Raw genomic sequence first — 26,976 nt, 5'->3', positions numbered from 1 at the left:
TCACTCAGGGGTTAGTTACACCTTCTAAAACAAAAATGGGGACCATCCCTCGTGTTAGGATTGTCACGTGGCTTTGACCTATTCAAGGTCACCTGGAAGATGCAGCCTGTGGCTGGTGGGGGGGGACACTGGCCCTTTGGGGGGGCTTTGATGTGGTGTGGGTGGGGCAGACTAGAGAAACGGGGTCCATCCATGGAAGTCCAGAGGTGTGATGTCTGTGTCACTGTGAGGGCCGCCCCTCTGGAGGGGCTGAGCATCTTTGCGTCCTCTGGGGGTCGGGAAGTGTTGTCTCACTTTCTGGGGGCTGGTTGCAGAAATGATCGCTTTATTTTATTTTATTTTTTCCGGCCGCATGGCTTTTGGGAGCTTAGTTCCCCGACCAGGGATGGAATCCGGGCCCTGGCAGTGAAAGCAGCGAGTCCTAACCACCGGATGGATCACCAGGGAATTCCCAGAAATGATCTCTTAACTTCCCTGGAGGGTGGGCCCATCAGGAGGCGTGGCATGGGGCCAGGTGGAGAGGGCTGGCTTCAGACCATTCCCCTCACCCCCCATTTTTCTGCAGACTCCTCATAAGTGATGTCAGTGCCTGGTGGCACATGTGTCCTCTGTCACCCCCAGTGATCATCTCTGAAACGGCAGGTTGGAGGACTTGGAAGAAGGTCTCTGGTGGCCCTGTCTGTTAGGACCACCCGTCTGTCCTGTGAGCCCACCTGGGACCTCCACTCTGCACCCCGACATTCTGGGCCATCTGCCCGGGTCCCTCACAGTCAAATGCCCAGGGGACCCCCAGCTTCTGCATGCCCAACAGCAAGGGATTTAATTCTAGCGTCTGCCTCCACACACCCTCTGCTCCTGCCATAGGGCAGGGGAGACACTCCCTGCACAGAGAGGGTTCGGGTCCTGGCCAGGGTCACACATCAAGGTTTCTCCCAAACACCCAGGTGTCAGGGGTTCCAGGGCAGGTCTCTGTCTTCCTACCCCGCTCCCCACCCCTGGGGCTCTACAGGGTGATGGAGGACTTCCTGCAGAAAGAGGCACACAGACGAGGGCAGCGGGCCCCAAAAGGCCGTTCCTTCATCGGTTTGCTGCCCTTGTCCGCCCTCCCGCAATCTTTTGGGGCTTAAAATTTTTTTTTTTTATTTCTTAAAGACAACAGCTTTTTGGCTTTAATACACAAAGTAAGTGAGGTCCTTGGTGAGCCGCTGCTCTAGCCTTCCAGCCCAACACCTCCAGGGGTCAGGGGCCGCAGTCTCCAGCGGCCGTGGATGAGGGGCTGAGCCAGGCTCTGGGCATCTCAGCAGCCTCTTGGGCCCAGAAGTCCGGGCTGAAGAGAGGGGCCAGGAGAGCCCACCCAGCCTGTCCTGGAGACAGGGGACAGGAGAAGGTCACCTTCCTGCGTGTCTGCCCTCTTTTCTGCTGTTGTGAGACCAGGGAGGCAGCGGGGTCCTGGTGGGGCTGGCTGTCAGTTCACCGTGGGCACCTGGCTATGATGCAGGCTGAACTCCTTGGCCTTGAGACGGAGGCTGGCGATGCTGTTGGCCATGTTGACCCCCGGGGTCGCAGGGCCTGAGCCTCCTGGGCTGTACGGCGGCACCGTGCTGGGGGCGACATAAGACACAAGGACATATTGCTGTGGCTGGCAGACTGCCGGGGGCTGGCCACCTCTGGTGGCCAGTCTTGGACCCCAGCCTCTGGTCCTCCTGCCTCCCCTCCTCAGCTCACTCGGCTGGGAAGTCTTCCCCTGGGGCTACAAGACTGGGGGGAAGAGGCAGAAGTGCCCACAGTCAGCCCTGGGACATGGAGCGGCCCCGTAGGCTTGTGGTCCTTCCTCGCTGGACCAGGAGCTTCCTGAGAGCAGGGCCTGAGTCCTTTTCACCCCTAGCGCCTGCCCTGGGCCTGGCACACAGCAGGATGGGGCTGGGATGAACGCACACCTGTATGGAAGGAGGCCTCTTGGAGGTCCTCCTGCCCCAGGTAAGAGCAGGGCAGGGAGGGAGCTGGGAGAGCTGTGAGGCTAGCGTGGGCATCACTAGGACTCAGATCCCACGACCCACTGGCTCTTGCCTCTCACGAGACCATGGCTCCAGCAGAGCTGCTCGCACAGACTAAGGGGTGGATGGCACTCCCTGGAGCTGCGGGGTGCAGAAACCCAACTCGCCAGCACCCTCCTCCCTCTCCCTTCCTGCCCTGCCACCCTTCCCCAGCTTTGACCGGGATAAAACTGCCCCAGACTTTGACTCTGGGTCCCAGCCAGGCCCCTGGGACAGGGAACCACTCCCTCGGCCCCCCGGCCTCTCTCCAGGATGGTTGACGAAGGGTGCTGGGCCGCTCGTGCCAGCCTAGAAATCTGCAGGTTTTCAGCTTCCTCAGGATGATGTGGGTTCTCCACTCCTTCCAAACAGGCCTCATTTTCTCGCCCCTCCACACACTCACACGCTTGCCCACACACCCCTTGGTGCACCCCAGGTCCACGGGGCACTGGGCACCTTTCCCAGCTCTCTTCAGATCCTCAAAGGAGTCTGGGCCCTAAAACACCCCACGGGGTCCCCTGGTTGCTTGCGACCCAAAAGGGTTCCCGCTCTCACCTGTAGGGGGACGAGGCCGTCCAGGAGAGATAATCGGGGCTCAGGGCAGTGGGCCGGGGAGCCACGGGCTGCTCGATGGCGGCTTCCTGGCTGTAGGACTTGAGCAGTGAGGCTGAGCGGTTGGCCAGCATGGCCCGCTCATTTCGGCGGAACTTGGCCCGGCGGTTCTGAAACCAGACCTGGGGGCGGGAAGGAGGGGTGAGCGGGCTGCCGAGGGGACCCAAGTCCTTTCGGACCCAGTGTGTGCCTGCTCTGCCACCCACCCTGCACTGGCAACTTCACCTCTCTGAGCCTCAATTTTCTCATCTGTAAAATGGGGGTGATAAATGGTGCCTGCCGCCGGGTAAGTATGTGTTGGAGAATGTGCAAGTGGATGAAAGAAAGAATGAATAGATGAGCACTTAGCTGCTGTGAGGTTGTAATGAGAGAGGTGCATGCTGGGCACTCAGCTCAGGGGTGGCACGGAACAAGCACTGAACACTTTAAAACGACTTTTATTTATCCAAACCCCCTGTGCCAGGCACTGCTTTAAGCTACAAAGATATCAGCTTCTTTCATTCCCGTAAGAACCCTATAAAACAGACCCACGTGATCCTCATTTTACAGGGAGGCACCTAAGGCACAGAGAGGCTGAGTAACTTGCTCAAGGTCACACAGCTGGTCAGTGGCAGGGCTTGGATTTGAACCTCAGCCCTCCTGGCCTCAGATGGTCCTGCTCTTAAACACCTCACTTTGGCAACTCCTTATCCCTGGGTGAGTGGTGGCTGCACGCTCCCCCGGGGGGCCCACGGATGGGAAGCACTCACCTGGACACGCGCCTCGCTGAGGTTGACGCGCCGGGCGAGCTCCTCCCGCACGAAGGCGTCGGGGTAGTGCGTGCGCTCGAACACGCGCTCCAGCGCCTGCAGCTGGCTGCTGTTGAACGTGGTGCGGTTCCGCCGCTGCTTCTTCTTCCGCTTGGCGGCGCCGCCGCGCCCGGGGCTGGGACACTCACCTGCGGAGGGGCCCGAGGGTCAGCGGGGCGGCGGACAGCGCGCGGTGGGTGCCCGCAGCGCCCCCAGCCCGGAGGTGCCGAGATGGTCACGACTCAGGCGCCAGCTCAGCAATGTGCTCTGAGCCTTTTACCTGTGTCTCCCTCTGCTGATGGATGGTGCAGCCCGAGAGCAGCAGCACCTCCCTTTAATTCACTCCTTCATTCATTCCTTCATCCATCCATCCATTCTGCAACACATTTACTGAGCACCTACTAGGTGGCAGGCACAGGACTAGGGCCCTGGGGATATAATGGTGAACAAAAGCAGCCAGGTCCCCATCTTGCGGAGCCTGGGGACAAACACCCACCGCCATGAGGGACAACTGACCTGGTTGGGGTGGGGGGCGGGCCGCTGGAGACATCTACGTGTCCTCGGCTTCTAGCTCAGGCTCTGGGGCATGGTAAACCCTCCACGGGTATTTGTTGTTGAATTATATTAATATATTAAAAAAGAGCAGTGAGAGTCACAGTTCCAAGGGTCCACTGCAGGCACCCACAGATCATTGGATGCTCACAGGAATCCTATAGACAGGTGCTCTTCACACCCCATTTACAGAGGGAGAAGGGAGGGGGGATGTTCAGCTACTATTTCCACATTTCAATTTTACCCAAGGGCTGAACTGCTGACCCTTCCTCCTGCAGGGCCCAGCTCATTGTTCACTCCTCCAGGGAGCCCTCCCTGACCACTTGAGTCCATATGGAATCCCCTCTCCTCCACTGCACTCACCCAGCACTTAGAACCAACCCTGTCTGGTTCAGGGTCTGGTGTACCTTAATAAAAAATGTATATTTTATGGATAAATAGCAAGGTCTTACTATATAGCACAGGGAACTATATTCAATATCTTGTAATAAACCATAATGGAAAAGAATATGAAAACGAATATATATATTTAACTGAATCACTTTGCTGTGCACCAGAAATTAACACAACATTGTAAATCAACTATACTTCAAAAAAAAAAAAAAAGAATATTTAATCAAACATTAAAAAATCTGGATCCTTAAAATTGTACGGAGACACAAAAGACCCCGAATAGCCAAAGCAGTCTTGAGGGAAAAAAACAGAGCTGGAGGAATCAGACTCCCTGACTTCAGATTATACTACAAAGCTACAATAATCAAGACAATATGGTACTGGCACAAAAACAGAAATATAGATCAACAGATCAATGGAACAGGATAGAAAGCCCAGAGATAAACCCACTTACCTATGGTCAACTAATCTATGACAAAGGGGACAAGGATATGGAGAAACGACAGTCTCTTCAATAAGTGGTGATGGGAAAACTGGACAGCTACGTGTAAAAGAATGAAATTAGAACACTCCCTAACACCTTACACAAAAATAAACTCAAAATGTATTAAAGACCTAAATGTAAGACCCGACACTATAAAACTCTTAGAGGAAAACATAGGAAGAACACTCTTTAACATAAATCACAGCAAGATCTTTTTTGATCCACCTCCTAGAGTAATGGAAATAAAAACAAAAATAAACAAATGGGACCTAATGAAACTTAAAAGCTTTTGCAAAGCAAAGGAAACTACAAACAAGAAGAAAAGACTTGTTTGTTGTTTCTGAATGGGAGAAAATATTTGCAAATGAATCAAGGGACAAAGGATTAATCTCCAAAGTATATAAACAGCTCATGCAGCTCAATATTAAAAAAACAAAAAACCCAATCAAAAAATGGGCAGAAGACCTAAATAAGCATCTCTCCAAAGAAGACATACAGATGACCAAGAGGCACATGAAAAGCTGCTCAACATCACTAATTATTAGAGAAATGCAAATCAAAACTACAATGAGGTATCACCTCACACCAGTTAGAATGGGCATCATTAGAAAATCTACAAACAACAAAGGCTGGAGAGGGTGTGGAGAAAAGGGAACCCTCTTGCACTGTTGGTGGGAATGTAAATTGATACACTATGGAAAAAAGTATGGAGGTTCCTTAAAAAACTAAAAATAAAATTACCATATGACCCAGCAACCCCACTACTGGGCATATACCCAGAGAAAACCATAATTCAGAAAGACACATGCACCCCAATGTTCATTGCAGCACTATTTACAACAACCAGGTGATGGAAGCAACCTAAATGTCCATTGACAGACGAATGGATAAAGAAGATGTGGTACATATATACAATGGAATATTACTCAGCCATAAAAAGAACTAAATTGGGTCATTTGTAGAGACATGGATGGACCTAGAGACTGTTATACAGAGTGAAGTAAGTCAGAAAGAGAAAAACAAATATCGTATATTAACACATATATGTGGAACCTAGAAAAATGGTACAGATGAACCGGTTGGCAGGACAGAAATTGAGACACAGATGTAGAGAACAAACGTATGGACACCAAGAGGGGAAAGTGGGGTGGGGGGTGGTGGGATGAATTGGGAGACTGGGATTGACATATATACACTAATACGTATAAAATAGATAACTAATAAGAACCTGCTGTATAATAAAAAAAAGAAAACAACAAAAAAAGAAAAAAAAAAAAAAACCTCAGTGAAGGGTCCACTTAAGATTTCTACACTATTGTATGCAAACTTTACCTCAAAATTCAAAAGTAAGAGAGAAACATAAATAAATATTAAATTTAATTTTTAAAAAATCTGGAGATTTCATGTAAGGAAAAAAAAAGTATATTTTAATAACCAAATAATGTCCCTGCTTGTTGCAGTAACAGATTCAAGCAACACAGAAAGGCACAAAGTAAAACAAGCTACTCCTTTCTCCCGACTCTGCTCCCCAAGATTTACAAAATTACAAACGTGCATTTAAAAAAACTTACAAGCATGAGATCACGCTGAACACACTGGTGCTGCAACTTGTCTCTCTCTTTTTTAAAAAAAATATTTATTTAGGCTGCACCAGGTCTTAGTTGTGGCATGCATGCGGGATCTAGTTCCCTGACCAGGGATTGAACCCAGGCCCGCTGCACTAGGAGCTTGCATTCTTACCCACTAGACCACCACGGAAGTCCCAAAACTGAAGCTTGCCTCTTCGTATTTAATTGGCTCCAGAGATCACTCCACCTGGCCCAATAAACCCAGCCCTCTTTATTTGCATTAATTTCCATATTATATTTTCCCTCCTGTTCCCTCCCTCCACATATCAGAACAATTTTTAAATTAGTCTTTGCTCTATCCTTCCAGCATTGCTTTTTTAAAAAATATATATTTTATTTATTTATTTATTTATTTATTATTTATATTGGCTGTGCCAGGTCTTAGCTACTGCATGTGGGATCTTTGGTTATGGCATGTGGACTTCTAGGTTGCAGCATGTGGACTCTTCGTTGTGGCATGCATGCGGGACCTAGTTCCCAGACCAGGGATCGAACCCAGGCCCCCAGCATTGGTAGCACGGAGCCTTACCCACTGGACCACGAGGGAAGTCCCCAGCATTGCTTTTTGCAAATATTTTTTTCAAGTATAATATTTTCTCCCCCTCTTCTACTGAAAGATAGCAGACCATCTCCTGTTGTGCATCTCCCTTTTTTCCCACTGAGCAATACATCCCAGGGATTCCTCCATCCAGTGCAGAGAAGTCCTGCATGTACCTTCTCACAGCTCTGTACCACTCGGTTGTGCGAATGTACCGTGGTTTAGTCAACTAAAACCAGAGCCCTATGGATGGGCACGTAGTGTGTTTCCAATCTTTTGCAATTAAAGAATGCCACAATTAATAACCTCGTGCAAACATGATTTTCTGTTTTTGCCAGCGAATATTTGGGACAGATTCCTAGAAGTGGGATTGCTTGGCCAGTGAGTAAAATGCTAGATGTGGCCAAATCCCCCATAACGCTTCCCAGCAGTGGTGGATAGGAAGGTCGGTTTTGCCCACAGTTGGGCCAACAGAATGCATTGTCAACGTTTTGGATTTGGGGCCACACCTTGTATTTTTGCTTCCCCAGTTACACATTCCCTTTATACATGCTATGTTCTTCACACGATGCTGAGAAGTTGTTCAGCTGAGCATCTAGAACATTCCAGGCCCAGCCATGGATACCACTCAATCCTGGCTTTTGAATGAGCTCCCAGGTTAGCAGGGTTTACTGACTCTTGAGCAACCAGCTGATTTGATCGGAGGCTAAATTGTTCCATGAGCCTGGTAAGTAATTGCATCGGGGGTAGGGTCGGGGGTTGTCAGGCAGGAATCAGGCAGGATGCCTGGAAGAAGATGACCTTACTTGGTTTGGACCAGTGGTTCTCAACAGAGGGCAATTTAGCCTCCAGGGGACATCTGTCCGGAGACGTTTCTGATGGTCAGGACTGGGAGAGGGGGAGCTCCTGGGATCGAGGCAGAGGCTGGGGATGCTGCCGAGTAAGGCCCCGCATGCGGGAATTCTCTGGTTCACCGTGTCCATAGAGCTGAGAGAGAGAGGCCCTGGTTTGGAGGGAGGACCAGGAGTTGAGGTCCAGTACTTTTCCCCTTTGGGAAGTACTGCAAACGTGGGACACATCTGGGGGTGGGGTAGGCAATGGCAGGGAACACGGAGCGGCCCCGGGCGAGCTGGCCTCTTCTCCTGGACCCGCTTCAGTCTTCACTCCTCACCCCTTTCCTCCAAGAAAAGGTGAAGATGGATGAGAATGTCTGGTGCCAGCGAATGGCTCTCCCCCCCCCGCTCCCCACCCCCTTGAGCTGGAAGAAACCTTAAACTGAAATAACAAGGGCTGAGCGCTGAAAACCTGTGTGATCAAGAGCCCGAGAGCGGACGGAAGCTTCTGGAACACCAGCCATCGCGAGCCGATTTCCGCCCCCCTTCAGGCAACGCTTCTTGGGCACAAACCCAACGCAGGAGGCATTTCTGCCAAAAAAGGAGAATTTTTCAGGAAATTTAGCAATTCAAAACTGAGGGTGTTGAAATGAAAATCATTTTGCAGCCTCGGCCCCCTCCAAGTGGGCGCCGGAAGAAACAACTCCGCTCTTTGGCCAAACTGCGTGGTACCTTGGAGCTGAAACCCTCACACAAGGGCGCTTAACCCCCCTCCCAACAACCCCAGGCTCTCACCACCCCTGATACCAGCTGGTCTCCACCGGTCTGGAGTCACATCTCCCCGGGGGTTCCCATCAAGGCAGCTATGATGGGATGCGCTCAAGAAAAGTTGGTTTGGGCAGGAGGGATGCCAAGCGCTCTGTCCGCTTCCATCCACTGAATCCTGGCATCTGCCCTATGAGGCATTACCCCATTTCACACACTGGGAAACTGAGGCTCTGAGAGGTTCACCCAAGATCACACAGCGGGGACTGGAATCCGTGTCTGTGGGAAGGTTCAGGCGGCCTGGGCTGTGAGCCTGTCTCCGAGGGGGTCGCCTCCCGCGGTTCCCAGGGAAGGTGATGCGGGGGTCTGTCACACTCTCCGCCCCAGCTCTGGGAGACACTGTGGATCATGTCATCTCACGGGTGCGGAAAGGTCCCCGAGTCTCCATCCTATAGCCCCCCGGGAGGAAGACCTCACCTCTGGGAGCCTTGAGGGACAGCGGCTTGCCTGAGGTCACACAGAGTTCCTGGAGGAGCTGAATTGAACTCAGTGCCAAGAGCATAGTAATCGCTTGATAAATGCTCGCTGCTCCTGGCTTTCTTCCTTGTGTGCAACCCTCTTCCCGCCTGAAGACAAAGATCTTTCTCCCTCCGCCCCGCCCACAGTAGAAAGATGGCTCTGGTCCCTGCTGTGGGCAGAGGCTGAAGAGAGGCAGCCGAGGTTCAGGAAGATTCACAAAGCCTCTTGGAGGTGACCCAGGATTCGAACCCACAGCTTTGGACTCAGCCAGGGCTCTCGGGCTGGACTCTGCTTCCCAGCAGATGTGCTGGATATTCGTTACCATGAGTTCCTGAATCACCCCCTGAGAAGTGGATTGTGGTAGGCGTGTGTCCTCTGGGGGTTCCACGCTTGAGCTTAAAGCATTTGGAAAATAAATACTCTTGAAGCCTCAGGCCAGCGAGTACTGGGGCCAGCTCCGTGCAAGTCAGGGCTGTGCCCAAAGTTTCCTTTTGTTCCGTAATAAAAGTTCTGCTTTCCTCTGGGATTGAAAATAAAGCCTGAAACCACCTCCATTTACGTGGGCTGTTTAGGGGCTATTGTGAGGGGCGGGATGAGGGAAGAGAAAAACAGCCTCACATAGGGGAGGCCAGCCATGCTGTCTCTCCCTTATTACATTACAATGAAAAAGAAGTGACTGGTGCTCAGTTTTCTGCCATTAAATTATTTCACACATACAATTTATTTGGCTGACTTCAGGCCAAAGACATTTAAAAACTCTGCTCTAGGCCAAATGATCAAGTGTTCCTGGCTCCTTCCCCTGCACCCATGGTTTTTCTTATTCCCTGTAATTTAAGGGTCTAAATAGTCTGGAGGGAATTAACTGCAAATTCTTCCTAAGACAAATAAATCTAGCCTCTTCGTTTCTGCCTTTCTCAAGCTGTTGAGAGACACTCTCTGTTTGTTTTTGCTTCAAATAGTCAGTTTGTGCCTGACCCTGGGGCCACGGCAAGCTCCAACCCAAATAAATAACTTTTATTAATTAGCATTTATTCTGACCGAATAAGCAGCCTCCCCCCACCCCAAATGTGATCTCTGCCAACACGTTCACAAAAATAAACAACGCGTCCCCAGGACCTTGACGTGGATTTAACAAATTAACACTGGGCCTTGGTCAAAGGAGCTTCGGAGCTGCAGAAATACTTACAGCCAGAAAAGTCTGAGGAAGGAAGTGGAGGTGGGGGGTACAGAGAGGCTGCCCCCCCCCAAACACCCAGGTCTCTTGGTAGAGACTTGGGTTCCTTTGAAAGACCCCTGGGAGAAGGGCTCAGACAGGAATTCTGGAAACGGTGTCCCTAGTTGCTGCGAGGCGGCATCCCTGGCTCAAATGCCACCAGGAGAGACTTGGGGGAGAATCTCACCTCCTCGGATAGGAAGTGAGAGGCAGTACAGGCGGTTAAGGAGCCGGGGGTCCTCCTGGTTTAGGACCTCAGGCTGGCCCTGGCGCACCAGCAGCGTGGCGCTGGATGAAGCCTTTATTCTGTCCCAGCCTCAGGAATTTCGCTGAGAAACGGAAGTAACAGGAATCACCTCATTGAACCCTCACAACCATCAGACCTGCGTGCTCTTAGCCTGATTTTATGGACGAGGAAAATGAGGCACAGGGTTAAGCAACCTGCCAAATCCATGTGGCCAGTCAAGGCTGGAGCTGGGACTTTTAAACCTGCGGATGGGCACGGAGCCTAGGCTTTTCACCAGTTTGGCATGGGCGGCCGGCCCTAAGAGTACCCCCAGGTCTTCATGCAGGGGGATTCTGGGGGTCTCTCCAGGGGCTTAGGGTGAATGGGTCAGCCAAGAAGAGGGGGGCTGAAGTCAACAAGGGCATCTCTAGAGCTGGGGTCTGTGCTGGAGCCCCCCGCACACAGCGCAGGGGGGCTGTCAACAGCACGCAGGGTGGGGTAGCTTTGAGGGGGTGGGGCATGTGAGACCTGTGAGGGCAGAGCCAGGGTCAGGCCTGGCACCAAGTGCGTCACCCACATTGGAAGGAAGGAAGGAAGGAAGGATGGACAGAAGGGAGGAGGAAGGAGAAGAAGCATGGAGCCTGCAGCCATCTGGAGAAGGGCGCCTGGGCTTCCGGGGGCTTCCCCAGGAGGCCAGCTCCGCCCCAGCCAGCATCTCAAACAAGGAGCTAAGAGCTGCTTTCATGTTTGGACAGGCCGGCCTCAGTCCAGGACACTCAGGGACCAGGGCTAAGGCACAAAGGGGGGTGAGATCACACAGGCGGACTTCCCAGCATCACCTCCCTGGAGGCCCCCAGCAACCTCAAGATGGGAGGCAGGGATGTCTGCCTCACAGAGGAGAAGAGGGAGAGAGGCCCAGAGAGGGGCTAGGACCTACCCAGGGTCACACAGAGAGTGACAGTCCTCCCCCTGCCAACCCCAGGTCCTTTCTTTTCTCCCCTGGTAGCCACTTGGCAGGGAGAACCGAGGGAGGAGATAGCCCCAGCCTCCAGCCCAGCCCTGGACAAACTGACGGTGAACATGACAGAAGGATGGGGCCTTTGTCTTGAGGGTTTTCGGGCTCTGTCCACTGGATGGGGCCCCTCAGGCCCCCTGGGTGGGCAGTGGCAGGTCAGGGGGACTGGGGTGGTCTCAGTGCTGCTGTCCCAGGTTCGCAGCCTCCCTGAGGTCAGGATTTACATTGGACGTGCACATCCTCTCCCCTGTGGACCTCTGCCCGCTCCGTTCGTGGGCTTGCGACTTCTCTCTGCCTCCCTGGCTCACCTTGAGGTCTCCCCAGAATGCCGCTTCCTCCAGGAAGCCATCCCAGACCCCCCATCATAGCTCTGTCACGTTGCAGCGTATATGTAGGGTCATTTGTCTGGCAGGGACTGGAACTTACTGTTTTCTGTCTCTCTGGGACCTGTCACAGGGCCTGGCTCAGGGTAAGCTCTCCACAAATATTTGGTGAGTGTTGAGTGAGTGAATGAATGAAGAGATGAACAGACAAATGAGGAGGCCCTGGAAGAGCGTGGGAAGACTTCAGAGTCTGCCCCGGTCCCGGGCTGTCTCCAGGGTCCAGGTTCTTCCTTATGGAGCCATAGCGACCTGGCCAGGGCTGAGTCATGACAGCATGTGTCACAGGGCAGGAGGGAGGGGCTTGGGGCAGTGGGGGAGGGGAGTCAGCCACCGACACCCACTGTCCAGCTGCCCCTCCGAGGATGTTTCACCTCACTCATTTTGAACAAAAACCCAAGGTGCTGATACATTTTTATAGCTACCAGTCTAGAGAAGGAGAAAATATCTCAGGAAGGAAGACACAGCGGGGCCCAGGGAGTCAGAGAGGTCCCCTGGGGCCCTATCCATGTCCCTATGATCTCACAGGCCTCAGACAGCATGTAAGAACACAAGGTCGTGGGCCACCTCAGCCTGGGACTGCTGCGCCCCCCACCCCCTCCCAGCCCTAGCCCAGCCCTATGAGGAGGCCTCTGCAGGCTTGGGGTAACCCTGGAGTCTGGAGGAGGCCGGGGGAGGCCCCTGCATGTCCTCTCGAATCCTCAGCAGGGTCCTGGAGGCAGCTGCAATGCATCTGGATCTCTCTGGGGTCTAGAACCTCTTCTGTATATGCACTAAGGACATGGCATGCTGCACACACTTCCATCGGGCCACTGGACCCCCCCACCCAAGAGACCTCAGTGGAGGGGCCAGTGCGCCAAGGTGATTTGCCTTACCGGACAGCAAGAGCTCCTGCCACCTCAGGGCCTTTGCACATGCTGTTCCTGGCCTGGAGCACTGCACCCCTTTTGCCTGGCTAATGTTTCCCGGCCTTTAATCTCAGACTAGATGCCCTGTCCTGGGGGGTCTTTCCCAGCCCTCAGACCAGAACAGATCTCCTTGTTACAGGCTCCTGGGCCCTCCTCCCTCTCCAGTACATCTGTAATTAAGTCATTCTTCTGTTTTGGTTTTCTGCTTCATGCTTGTCTCTTCCATTCCATTCTAAGCTCTAGGAAGGTGGGGGCTGGGTTTGCCTTGTCACTGCTGTATCCCCAAGACTGGGCAAGTAGTTTGATTTCAGAAATATTTCTGAATGAATGATTATATAGATGAAGGAAGCCCTCATTCCAAAAAGGGATGAAAGTCTCAACTTCCAAAGCCAGTTCCCTTTACCCTCAAAAGGGCCAGACAGTGGTTTCTTAGATATGACAGAAAAAGCACAAGCAATTAAATGAAAAAAAAAGAGAAATCGGACTTCTTCAAATTTAAAACTTTTGTGAACACCATCAAGAAAGTAAAAAGAGAACCCACAGAATGGGAAAACTATTTACAAATCATATATTTGATAAGAGACTTGTATTTAGAAAATATCAAGAACTCCTGTAACTCAACAATAAAAAGACAAATAGTCCAATTTAAAAATGAGCAAATGATCTGAATAGCCATTTCTCCAAAGAAGATATACAAATGACCAATAAGCACATGAAAAGATGCTCAACATTATTAGCCATCAGGGAAATGCAAAGCAAAATCACAGTGAGATACCACTTCACACCTACTAGGATGGCTAGAATCAAAAGGCAAATAATAAGTGGTGGGAAGAATGTGGAGAAATCAGAACCCTCAGGCACTGCTGATAGGAATGAAAAGTGATGCAGCCACTTTGGAAAACAGCCTGACAGTTCCTCAAAATGTTAAAAATAGAGTTAGCATATGACCCAGCAATTCCACTCCCAGTTGTATACTCAAGAGAAATGAAAACATATGTCCACACAAAAACTTGGATACGAATGAATGTTCATAGCAGCAATACTCATAATAGCCCAGAAGTCGAAACAACCCAAATGCCCATCAGCTGATGAGTGGGTACCCCAAATATCCATACAATGGAATATTATTCGACTATAAAAAGGAACGAAGTACTAATCCATGCCACACCGTGGATGACCCCTGAAAACATTATTCTGAGTGAAAGAAGACAGTGCCATTGACAAAAGGGCACATAATGTACGATTCCACTCATATGAACTGTCCAGAATAGGCAAATCTATAGAGACAGAAAGTAGCTTAGTGGTTGCCAGGGACAGGGGGAGGGTGATGGGGTGGGGTGAGGGGGTGAGGGCTAAAGGGTGCAGGGTTTATTTCTGGGGTGATGAAAATGTTCTAAAATCGATTGTGGTGATGGTCGTACAACTGAACAGACTAAAAATCACTGGATTGTATGCTTTAAGAGGGTGAATTGAATGTCATGTGAATTAAATCTCAATAAAGTCGTCATACAAGTAGAACACAGAAAAAAGGGAGGGGATAGAGAGAAATACTGGGATTGGCTGAGAAGAGCAAGGAAAGGAGATCCCCTGAACGCTTGGCGGGGATGTGACAGGGAGTTGGGGGGGGGGGTACAGAATCTCTAAGGCCCAGATAGTGGCTCAGTACTGCCTGGGAAGCCCCAAAGCCACTCTGGGTCAGGGTCTTTGGGGAAATGCTCAGTAAGACAGCCGCCACAAGGCGGGGTTCTCCGGACAGAATGTCTCCACGTGGGGGCCGCCACAGGGGGATGCGTGAGGCCAAAAAACTTCTTCAGAGACCCAGGAGCCTTTGAAAAATGTGATCATTGGGCCCAAGTAGGGAAAAAGGGATGAAGCTACCAGGCAGAGAACACGTGTGTCCTATTCTTAGGCACAGAGAAGGGTGGGAGGTCAAAAGCCAGATACCCCCGACCATCTCAAAGGCTCTGGGGTCCCTGGAACCTCCCCTGCTGCCCCCAAAACCTCTGGGTCCGGGGCCTGATCACCTCCCACCTCAGCATTCCAGGACCCAGAAGTTCACATCTGTGGTCAGCCCTGTCTTCTCTGTTCCCGACACCCCCAAGCCGAGCTCCAGAAAGTGGGTGCACATGGCTGGAATGGGGGTACAGGGGGATTGGGAGCCCGGGAACCAATCAGGACGAAGAGCAGCCCTTTGCTTAAAATTTGGTCTAAGAAGAGGGCTAGCGTCTGTCCCGTCTGGTTTTAATCTAAGGTTGGTGGCCAAATGCCAGATTTATTGTAAAACCTACATTTTAATAAGGGGCTGGTATCTGGAGGAAAGCTCATTAACCATTTCCAGACCAGGGTGAAGTTGCCGCTCAGGGCTCAGTGTGGGGTTTCCTCTCCCAGCTCTGAGCTCCTGGGCCTCTCGAAGCCCACAGCCAGCACCTGCTGGGAGTCAGGGCGAGGGCTGGGGGTCGGGCGCAGAGAAGGTCCGATTTCGTGTGGCTTGGTTCTGAAACAAAGCTGCAAATGGCTCTGGGGATCTCAAGCCTGTTACGCTTGTCTTCTCAGGACTCAGACCTGAAGGATCCTTACAGATTATCTGTCAAAGCCCCTCATTGAAAAAAAAAATTTATTTTAATTATTATTATTGTTTTTGGCCGCGCTGCGTGGCATGCGGGGATCTTACTTCCCCAACCAAGGATCGAGCCGTGCCCCCTGCAGTGGAAGCGCAGAGTCTTAACCACTGGACCGCCAGGGAAGTCCCCAAAGCCCCTCATTTTTGCCGATGGGGAAACTGAGGCATGAGGGGGGGCAGCAACTTAGCCAAGGGCTCCCAGCAAGGCAGTGGGACCCCAAGTTCTTTCCACTGACGTCCAACCCCCTGAGAACACACATTTTCCTCCTTCCTGCTCTCTCTCTGTTTCTGGGTTCCCTGGGGAGGGGCGTGCAGGAGCGCGTCTCTGACCCAGCAATTGGGCACGGCTGGCAGGGGGCGGGGCAAACCAGCAGCCCAGCAAGAGAGCCTCTCCCAAGCATCTGAGCTTGAGGAAAACGTTACCCTGTGTGTCCTTAGTCAAGAGACTTCCCTTCTTGGGCCCTTGGTTTCACCATCTGTGCACTGGGGCAAGAAGAGTATCTATGCCTCCCTCTCAAGCTGACACAGAGAGGATGGAACAGTCCAGGGCTTTCCCAAGAACATGCTAAACGCAGTGGGCTACACAGATGCCCACTACTCTATTACTTTTCTTTCTTTTTTTTTGTGGCCGCGCTGCACGGCATGCGGAATCTTAGTTCCCCGACCAGGGATCAAGCCCGTGCCCCGTGCAGTGGAAGTGTGGAGTCTTAACCACTGGACCCAGGGAAGTCCCCTCACTATTACTTTTCCAAAATGAAACCCAGGCCGTGGCTCATTGGTTCTTCCTCCATTTCAGTCATGAACCCCTTGAGGAATCTGAGGAATTCTATGGACCCTTCCCCAGAAAAAAACAGGTGCACACAGAAGTTTGCAGGTAACTTTTTTGGGGGGTGTGGTTCATAGACTTTCTGAATCGTGTGCACAGACCGCCACGCTAAAAAGTCAGCTTGATGGAGAGTCAGCTTTTGTGCCCCAGGAGAACCTGTCCCTTTGCCCCTGTTTCACCTTGGGGTCCCTTGCACAGCTCCCCACAGATAGCAGCTGAGATAAAGGCAGTGCCCATCGGCCCCTCTTCCGAGGCTGGCGGGACCTCCCCTGACCCCAGCTCTGGGTCGATGCTGTACTCCCAGAGAGGGTGACCTTTAAAGCATCACTGCAGGTTTTTATGACCCATGTGTGAGTTCCAGGCACGCTGGAAAATGTGAGTTTGAGGTTCAGCTCAGAGAAGCTCCAGGCTGTCTTTGAGTGTTTCTGCTGCCCTGCTCACCACAGTGTGGGCATGTGGTGAGGACAGGACTCCCACTTCCCACCCTTTTTTTTTGGCTTCCATTTACTGAACTTTTATTGTGTGCCTGGCACTGGGTTACAAAGCCCTGCCTTCTATGATGCAGAAGGGGCTGTTAGTAAGCCTTGTTCTCAGTCGGGGCCAGTGAGGTTCAGAGAGGTGAAGTAGCTGACCCAGGTCACACAGCCAGGCAGCAATGAAGCGGGAGCTTATGTCCAGTCTGTCTGTCCCCTAAGTAGCTGGCATCTGGCAGTGGAAGCTGCCCTCATTAACCATTTCCGGACCAGGATGAAGTTGCTGCTAAGGACCCAGTGTGGGTTTTCTTTCTTCCACTTAAGAGCTCCGGACCTCTCAAAGCCCGCAACCAGCACCTGCTGGGAGTCAGGACGAGGGCTTGTGGCTGGATGCAGAGACCACTCCGGTTTCCTGTGGCTTAGCTGGCCCCCCTGTTCTACTTGAGCACATCTGAGTGCTCTGCCCACACCCCCCCCACCCCACGCCCCCAGGCTCATGAGCCCTGGTGCCCTCAAGGCTGAGTATCCCCTGCTGTGTGTCAGTGGGGTGGGCGCCTGTCTGTGTTCCCGGCCTCCACCAGCCTCTCCGGCAGGGTGCACTCAGAGCTTGGGGGGCACAGAGCCATCTGTGACATCTCTAACTGGTCCCAGTCACACGCAGATGACAGTCAACCCTGACTCTAGAAAATTCTCTATTGCAGTGAGTCATAATCCCTTTCCCTGTGGGTCCCCCAGTTTATGCTTCAAGCGAGGGACAGCACAGAGGAACTCTTCCCCAGGGCCACCTTGCTAACATTTGAAGGCAGCTTTTCCAGTGCCTCTCCTGTGATTCTGGGAGCCTGCCCTGCCCCCTCACCACTCCAGTGGCCCCCAGGGGAGGGGCTGATACCAGATCTTCCAGATTTCTCAAAGGGTGACCACTGACCATTTGCTTCAAGACTCCCTGGGAAGCTCATTAAAAAGGGACACTGTGGGACTTCCCTGGCGGTCCAGTGGTTAGGACTCCGTACTTCCACTGCAGGGGGCGCGGGTTCGATCCCTGGTCAGGGACTAAGATCCCACATCCCACGCAGTGCCGCCACAAAAAAAAAAAGAAAAAAAGGGACGTTCCCATCCCATCTCCAGGGATTCCGATCCAGCAGGCCCAGGGCCAGCTGAGAGTCTGCAGCTCAGTCTCCCTCACCTGCGAGGTTAGGAACCACGGGCTTCAGTGCAGCAGACAGAGAATGTCATGACTCGACATGAAAAGCGCCGATCCACCCGCTAGCTCTACACTGGTCCATGCAGCTATCTAAAGTCAAATTTACATTGATTAAAATGAAATAAAAACATAAATCCTGTTCCTCGGTCACACCAGGCACACTTCAAGGACTCAATAGCCACATGTGGCCAGTAGCTGCCAGATTGAAAAGCACAGATAGGGAGTATTTTCCTCATTACAGAAAGTTGTATCAGATAGAGCTGCTCTAGATATTCTAATTTTTCTTCTTCTTTTTCCTTTTAAAGGATGGGGAAGAACAACAACAAAGCCCAGCACTGAAGGACTTTTTTTTTCTTTCTTTCTTTTTTTTACGAAGCAGGTTCTTATTAGTTATCCATTTTATACACATCAATGTATACATGTCAATCCCAATCTCCCAATTCATCACACCACCACCACCCCCCACTTTCCCCCCTTGGTGTCCATACGTTTGTCCTCTACATCTGCGTCTCTATTTCTGCCTTGCAAACCGGTTCATCTGTACCATTTCTCTAGATTCCACATATATGCGTTAATATGCGATATTTGTTTTTCTCTTTCTGACTTACTGAAGGACATTTGAAAGGAGAAAAATCGTCCTTAAATCCCACCATGCCAGCATATCTATTAAATTTTTGGCAGACTTTTGGACCCATGTCCACATGTATCCAGCTCACACATGAGTCCACTTACAGTGTGCATGAATATCATTTCCTTTTTTGAATGGGGCATTAAGAGGCCAGCATTAAGATCAGACACACCCAGGGACAGCATGTATGGTTGAGCAGGTTGTGCACTGCACAATTCCATGGCAGCATCCCTATAGACTACAGTGTGACTGGTGCCCCCTATAGCTATGCAGTGGATAACCTGCTCAACCGTACCTCTCTTTCCTGGAAATAGCTGCATTCAAGTCCTGGCTTCACCACACACCAGCTACATGAGCTCTCTGGACAAGTGGCTTCACCTTTCCGAGACTGGGTTTCCTCACTGTAAATGGGGTTGGCAGTACCTAAAGTGCTTAGACAATGTCTGGCACCTAGTAAGCGCTCAAGTAACATTAGCTATTATGCGGGTGACCGGTATTACCTCACCATTTCACGGAGCAGATTCAACGTGACAGTTCAGGTAAAGTGTTTCTTGCTGTGGGTGGCATGCACCAGGGCTGAGCGTGTGGTGGATGTTCACTTAACCTCCACGCAAACCCCAGCTGCTTCAGTGGACGTTCTTACAGCCACACCCTCCCCTGTGCCAGGACTTTCTGGGTTCTTTCTCGCCACCAAGTCAGTCAGAACAGGCTCCCCAACAAAAGCATAAAAGGTGATTCACCCAGCACAGTGTTACAAACTAGACTCCGGAGTTAGCTTTCCCTGGTTCATATCCCAGCTTCACTGCTGTGTGATCCTGAGAAAGTTACTCCTTTTCTGTGCTTCTGTTTTCCCATCTAGAAAATGGAGCTAATGACATCTCCCTTATAGGGTTTTTGTGGGGATTAAATGAGTTACCATATGTAAGGTTCTTAAAACAGTGCCTGGGACACAGTAAGTGCTGAATCACCTTAGCCGTTAGTACATTTACTTGAAGTCAGATGGGTCTAGGTTTGAGTCCCAGACTTGCCATATATTGGCTGTGCCGCCTACTGGCAAGTTCCTTAACCTGTCTAAACCTCATGTTTGTATCTGTTGAGCGGAGACTCTATTGAGAGGATCAAGGATGCACTGAAGCCTTGCTCCTAAACAACAGCTTGTAGGACACTTTTTCCCCAGAGCTGTCCCGAACGTGCCCGAGGAATCCGTCCTTCACGGATGCTTCTGGAGAAGCTGGGCTGGATCAGGCAGGAAGCCCTGCCACAGTCACAGACTGAACTCGCCTCTTTATTATCAGTGCCTGGCACATAGTAGGTGCTCAATAAATACTGAACAAATACATATATGATTGACTGAACGGAACTTGGGTCCCAATGGGGAGGTAATTTCAGTTCTCTGTCCATCCAAACATGTGAAGACTTCCGTGCCCTATAGACTGGGTGAACTGTTACAAGCTTTCCCACTTCCCTGACCCTCTTATCTGCGGAAATATATTTACTTAATTGGTTTTTTTTTTTTTTTAAATTTAGGGGTCAGAACAGGAGCCAGAGAAATCCCCTCCAGAAGGGAAAGGCTTCAGCCTGGCGCTCAAGGCCAGAGGAATGGGGGCATCATTCTACCCCTGGGGGAGGGGGAGGGGGAGGGGGAGGGGAGGGGAGGGGAGGGGGAGGGGAGGGGGAGGGGGAGGGGGAGGGGGGCCTGGGCTGGAGCCACAACCGCTGAGCCTGCTTGGCAGGAAAGGGATGGCTGGACTGCACTGGAGGGGCGCCTGGCTACCCTGATCCCCTCTCCAACTGGGGCCACCACCCTCCCTCTTCCTTGATCCTCCAAACGCAGAGGGAATTTGATCCCAAGCCCAGTTTTGTCTCCAGAGCCCAGCAGCCTGGGTTGGAATCCCACCTCCTCCACTTGCCAGCCCTGTGACCTCGAGCCTGTCACTGCTCCTCTCTGGGCCTCAGTTTCCTCTTCCAGAGGGCACGTGATGGTCCCCGCAGGACGCCAGGGATGTCAGAGGGAGCACCCACCGCAGCATGACAAACGGCCAGAGCTCTGGCCGCCCAGGGCTGAGCCCTCTGCATCCTGAGCCCCTGGGGACGGTGCAGCCATCTAGGGGAGACTCGTCTTGCAGTGTCTGACGTTTACGGGGCTGACCTCCCCTCCCCCCACTCAGCATCTCAGCTCCTCATTTCCAGAACAAGGAAGGCTGGCAGGGCTGGGAAAACCCAGTCTTTCCACAAATCTTCAAAGGTCTTCTATGAGACACTCTTCTAGAAAACACGGGGTAGAGCTACAAACCGAGGGAACCGCCCCCAATGCAAAGGCCCTGCGTGAGGCCCCCTCCGCTGCAGCCAGAAAGGGCTGGCCCAGCCTGACAGCACCGCCCTGCCCTCTGCCTTCTTTCTGCTCTCAATTCCTCCTCCATCTAGTGGTACCAAAGCGTCCCCTTTCCATGCCCCCACCCCCTTCTTCCTAACCTCTCCTGCTGGGAGCGGTTGCTGCCCGAGCCCGGGAGCCCAGGCACTGAGACCGGGGAGCTCTGGGGGCCCAGCTCCCGTTGCTCCCCTTACAGGACCCCGGAGGAGGCCCAGAGGGGAAAGCAGGGCACCCCAAGGCTGCCGCGGCGTGAGGTGGGGCAAGCTGCTGACTCGCAACCAGGGCTGGGGACCATCCTGTGGCTGACGCAGATCTGGGGCCAAGCTGGGACAGGCCTCAATGAAATCCTTGTATTTCACCCGCCGTGGGTGAAAAGCCCCCTTCCGAACCCAGGCGTTAAAAAGCCGCCAACCCCTACGTTTCCTTTGCCCTATTTCCTGCTCCCCTCCCCCCATTTTGGCATTTCTCGGCATGGCCCAAGCTCCTCTTCTTAGGGGAAGCTCTGACTCAGAACTTTAAAAAATCTTACACACAAACTTAAGAAAACAAACTTGGGGGGCGAGGCGGGAAGAGTCCCCGGCCCTTGTAGGGGGCGTGGAGGGGCTGGGCTTTCCGAGAGGGATCCGTCCCTCGGGAGACAAGGCCGGCGGGCTCGGTGGACCCCACCCGCGGGAGCCCAGCGTGCCGGGGCCACTTTCCCTTACTGGCGGGGCACCGTCGGCGCTGGCTAGTGGGCGGGGGTGGGGCTTTTCCGCACCCGCGGGTCTGGGGTCGGCCCCGGAACCCCGGGGGTGCCCGGCCCGGCGCGCCAGCCGCCGCCCGCCCCGCCTGGCCATGTGCGCTCCAGCCCGTGCGTGCGAGCGCGCCGCGCCGGTGGCGGCCAGAGCGGCGCCGCGGCACATCTGGTTCCAGGCGAGCCTCTGGCGCCTGCCTCGCCGCAGACCCGCGGCCCAGACACACAGACGTTAATAGATCGGCGCGCCCAGCCCCGCGCGGCCCGCGCCCGCCGCCGCCAAGCCGCTCAGCGCGAGTGAGAGGCGGCCGCCCGCGCGGGAGGGTGGGCGCGGTCGGAGGGGTGGGCGCGCGGCGGGTGGAGGCGGGGGCGCAGTGCCCACCCTCCGTTCCGCCTTCCAGCTGCCTCCTTCCCCAGCCCACCCCTCCCCCAGGCTCCGCTAGGTCCCGGGCTGGAGCTAGCACTGGACTTTCCCATCCTAGGAAACCAAGTTCTAGGAAATCCAACGCCAGTTACTAACAGAGGCAGTTCCTGTTTACCCGGCGCGTACCAGGGGCTCAGGGGTGGGCTGGGCACTGCCCTTCGCGTCTCCGCATAATAACCCTATGCGACAGGTACCCTATGCGATGGCTGCTGCCATCTCCGGTTCCCATTTCACACTCGGGGAAACTGAGGCTGCAGAGGCCACTCGCCCAAGACCGCAGAGCGAGAAGGCAACAGCAGAGCTGGCGTTCAGCTGCACTGTTGGACCCCAGCCCCCAGGCAGATCCACACACCTGGGGCCCAAGGCCTCCCAAAGCTGACAGCAACACACGCCTTCATCTGGGCGCCCCTCCCCTCCCTTTCTCGGAGAACCTCTCCTCATCTGCACCCCTGGTCCCTTAGCTGAGGTCCTCCGACCCAAGCACTTGGGGGCAGTGAGGCTTCCAAGGGACTCCCAGGAATCTGGGTGGATGCTTTCCCTTCAAAAGGTTCCAAGATGGCTGCTTATTCCCAATCGCACCCCACATCAAACCCTGAACTTGGAGGGTAAACTCCAGGCCCACTCTTGATCCCGAGAGAGCTGCTCTGTGGTAGAAGCTCCTTTTTATTATTCAAGGCTAAATGACGTGTTCTACTTCTAAAGGGGGGCTATGGTCTTTAGGAACAGTCCGTGTACCAGAATAAAGGGTTATTGGTCTGAGTGAGCGAAAGTGGGTCGGTGAGCCCAGGTGGGTTTTGTCTTTCTTGTTACTTTCTTTCTTTCTTTGTTTATTTTAACCATGGCCTTTAGCCCCTAAGGGCTAAGCATGTGTACTTGCAAATTGCAAGTACTGTGTTGGGTCCAGGTTAAGTTTTAGCCTACCCCTCCTCGGAGGGGACTTTATAAGGACAGGGGCCCACATCGAAGTGCTACACTCAGCCTTAAACCGGAAGAAGAGGCTTCTTCTGAGAGGCTTACATTACAGCGAAGGAGTCCCATTCATACCCTCTGAATTCACTTGGGGGGCTTATTAACTCGGGCTGTCAGAAATTCTGGGTTTTAGAACAAAACCACACTTTTAAAATTCCCAGGCTGAAGGTAATAAGCTCTGTAATGGCCTCTATGGACATGCCCAGGCACTGGAAACCAACGGAGAAAGGCGTATTTTTACTTACCAGCCAAGTCACACGGTAAAGGTTGCCGACTGGGAGGTGGGGGTCTGGGGCAGAGCAGCACGGTGCAGGAAGGGGAGGCTCAAGCAAACTGGGGGCTCCTGACCCAGCTCCCAGCTCTCAGCCCCCGATCATGGTGAGACCGGCCCCTTCCCCGCCGGGCTCGGGAGGGGCTGAAGGTCAGGCCACTGGCCAGGACTAACTGACACTGGCTCTGATGTGTGAAAACTAAACCAAAGAAGCACACTGCTCAAGTGGAGCCTGGAGCAAGTGACTGAATTTGGAGGGAAGCCGATTCTACAAGGCAGATGTCACTTCTGCATCCCTTCTCCCTACAAAGGCAGATTCTTCTGTTCCTAGAGAGGGCTTGTGGCAATTTCTGGTCACAGAACTCAGTCTCCTTGTCTTTCCTTCCCCCTCGCTCCCCCTGAGTCAGAAACTTCTGCAGGGAGTGCTGATTGCAGGCACTGTGTCCACACTCCAGGGCTGGCGGTGGGGGAGGGAATCCTGGAACTTCCAGAGCAGCCCTGATCTCCATGAGGCCCATGAGACACTGAAGCTTCCAGGCCAAAGGCTTGGCCCAGCCCCGAGGCCTTTGCTTGACCATCACAGCCATGTGCAGACACCACAAAGGTTATCAAGATCTGAAAGGGGCCCCCGCAGCTGCCCTCCACGGAGCCCCCTATGGGCCAGGCACTTTACAGGCGTGACTTTGTGGAATCCTCACACCTGCAACCTTAGGAAGCAGGTATCATCAACCCATCAGACAGAGGAAGACACAGGATCTGAGAGGTCTAGTAACTTCTCTAAGGTCACACAGCCTACTGGCGGAAGAACTGGGACTCACCCACACCCTGATGCACCAGATTGCAGCACCTGAGCTCCCAACTACTGAAACATACTACCTCCTGTTGGGAAGTTCTCTGCTAAGCATGGGTAAGTCTGTGCTCACCTCCACCCAGGCAGCATCCAGTACAGGGTCAGAGTTGCAAGGGACTTTAGAGAGTGCTTAGACCACGGCTTGCTCACAGCGTCATTTCCGCCCCCCCTCCACCCCCCATCACTCAGAATAATAGCCTGGTAATAGCTGCTTGAAACACTGTGTTAAGGAGGATTCTGAGGAGCACCGGTTGATTAGTATTGTCTGCCAGGGGCTCAGGAAGGGGATTCTGACAAGGAGGCAACTATTTGCCAATCCTGCCCCTGGCTCCGATGTGCTCATTCTACAGATCTGGAAGATGGAGCCCAGAGAGGAGGCATGATTTGTTCAAGGGCACAGAGAGAGTTCTGGATAGAGCCAGGTAGGGGACGTGGGCTTCACTCACTGATCAGGGCTCTTTCCACCTTAAGGGACATAGCAAACAGCGTCACATGTGCCACCATCTCACCACCCCTTGCCCCCAGCATGTTCATTTTGGGAAGTTCCACATAGGTTACGAGAGTACATTTGAAGAGAGCTAAGTTAGTTCTGCCTCTTTAAGGAAATTAATGAGTAGCAATCTGGTGTTGCCAAGAGGCAAACCCTTGTCCAGGGACTTGGTGGTGCAGGAAGAATTATCCAGCCTCCTTCAACATTTAAAAACACTGCTGTATGTTATATATGAAAGTTGAGAGAGTAAATTCTAAGAGTTCTCATCACAAGAAAAAATTATTTTTCCATTTCTTTAATTTTGCATCTATATGAAATGATGGATGTTCATTAAACTTATTGTGATAATCATTTCATGATGTATGTAAGTCAAATCATTATGCTGCACACCTTAAACTTATGCAGTGCTGTGTGTCAATTATATCTCAATCAAACTAGAAGGAAAAAAATAGGGACAATATTCTACCTCCTGCACAGAAATACCACATTGCTAGGTTTTGCCACAAGGGAACATTTTTTTAAAGACTATCTACCGTGACAAAGCTCTTTTACAAAATTAAATTATAAACAACCCGATTAAAAAATTGGCTAGAGATCTTAACAGACACCTCACCAAAGAAGATATACAGATGGCAAATAAGCATATGAAAAGATACTCCACATGATAGGTCATCAGGGAAAATGCAAATGGAAACAACAGTGAGATACCATTACACACCTACTAGAATAACCAAAATCTAGAAGACTGACAATATCCAGTGCTGGCGAGGATGTGGAGCAACAGGAACTCTTATTCGTTGCTGGTGGGAATGCATAATGATAACGTACACCGTAAAAAAAAAGTTCGGCGGTTTCTTACAAAATGAAACCAACTCTTCCCATACAATCCAGCAAGCATACTTCTTGGTATTTGCCTAAAGGAGTTGAAAACTTATGTCCACACTAAAAGCTACACATAGATGTTTACAGCAGCTTTATTCATAGTTGCCAAAACTTGGCAGCAACCATTCACCTTCAATAGGTGAATGGATAAGTAAACAGTGGTACATCCAGACAATGGAGTATTATTCAACAATAAAAAGAAATGAACTATAAAGCCATGAGACGATATGAAGGAAGTTTAAACGCATATTACTAAGTGAAAGAAGCCAGTCTCCGAAGGCTCCGTACTGTATGATTCTGGAAACGACACGATATTCTGGAAAAGGCAAAACCATGCAGACAGTGAAAAGATAAGTGGCTGCCAGGACTTGGGGGGATGGGGGGTGGGGAAGGATGAATAGGTAGACCACAGAAGATTATTAGGGCAGTGAAACTTTTCTGCATGATACTGTAATGGTGGATATCTGTCATTATATATTTGTCCAAACCCTATGGATTTTGGGTGATAATGACGTGTCAATTTAGGCTCAGGGATTGTAACAAACATACCACTCTGGTGGGGGAATGTTGATAGTGGGGAGGGTCTGTATGTATGATGGGGGCAAGGGGTATGTGGAAACTCTCTGTACTTCCTGCTCAATATTGTATGAACTTGAAATTGCCCTTAAAAATAAAATCTACTTAAAAGGGAAAAAGAGAAAATAAAAAATTAAAATATAGCCTATGGTGTTCCAGTAAATGTTTTAACAACTGGACCTCTGGGAAAGGGGACCCTTAATTTATAGTGTTTGCCAGTTTCTGGGGTATAGATACTTCCACCATGGCCACTTTCTAGCTACACTGTGACATCAGTTAGGGTGTGCAGAGGCACACCAGTATATAGTGTTTCCACTATCCAGAGACAAATAATCCCAAGAACCTAAATAATAGTAAAATGTAGTAAAATTACTAGAGAGAGGTAAGTTTGGAGTATATATTGCCTTTGTTTTAAATATAATTTGTGTAATTGTAAGTTTATATAATTTAACTTTGCTAGCATCTGTATTTGACAACCAGCTTCCAAAATTCTGGAAATTTAGGGCTTCCCTAGTGGCACAGGGGTTAAGAATCCGCCTGCCAGTACAGGGGACACGGGTTCGAGCCCTGGTCCGGGAAGATTCCACATGCCGCAGAGCAACTAAGCCCTCGTGCCACAACTACTGAAGCCCGTGCTCCACAACGAGAGAAGCCACCGCAATGAGAAGCCACCGCAATGAGAAGCCCGCGCACCGCAAGGAAGAGTAGTCCCCACTCTCTGCAACTAGAGAAAGCCCGCATGCAGCGACGAAGACACAATGCAGCCAAAAATAAA

General features: G+C 51.8%; 1 protein-coding gene across 1 annotated transcript in view; it reads right to left on the bottom strand.

Annotated features, from left to right (window-relative positions):
* Positions 1 to 310: 310 nt before the first annotated feature.
* The window catches only part of PRRX2 (paired related homeobox 2), a 48,802-nt gene continuing 22,136 nt past the window's right edge, over positions 311 to 26,976 (bottom strand). Inside the window, exons 2-4 of the mRNA XM_057548910.1 lie at positions 3,395 to 3,582; positions 2,589 to 2,767; positions 311 to 1,601 (exon numbers count right to left, since the gene is read on the bottom strand). Coding sequence (XP_057404893.1) covers positions 1,466 to 1,601; positions 2,589 to 2,767; positions 3,395 to 3,582 — 503 coding nt within the window. The 3' untranslated portion in view covers positions 311 to 1,465. The remainder of the gene's footprint in view (positions 1,602 to 2,588; positions 2,768 to 3,394; positions 3,583 to 26,976) is intronic.

Source organism: Balaenoptera acutorostrata, chromosome 6 (genome assembly GCF_949987535.1).
Source record: "Balaenoptera acutorostrata chromosome 6, mBalAcu1.1, whole genome shotgun sequence".
Lineage (NCBI taxonomy): Eukaryota > Metazoa > Chordata > Mammalia > Artiodactyla > Balaenopteridae > Balaenoptera > Balaenoptera acutorostrata.
This window is presented reverse-complemented; position numbering and strand designations above follow the sequence as displayed.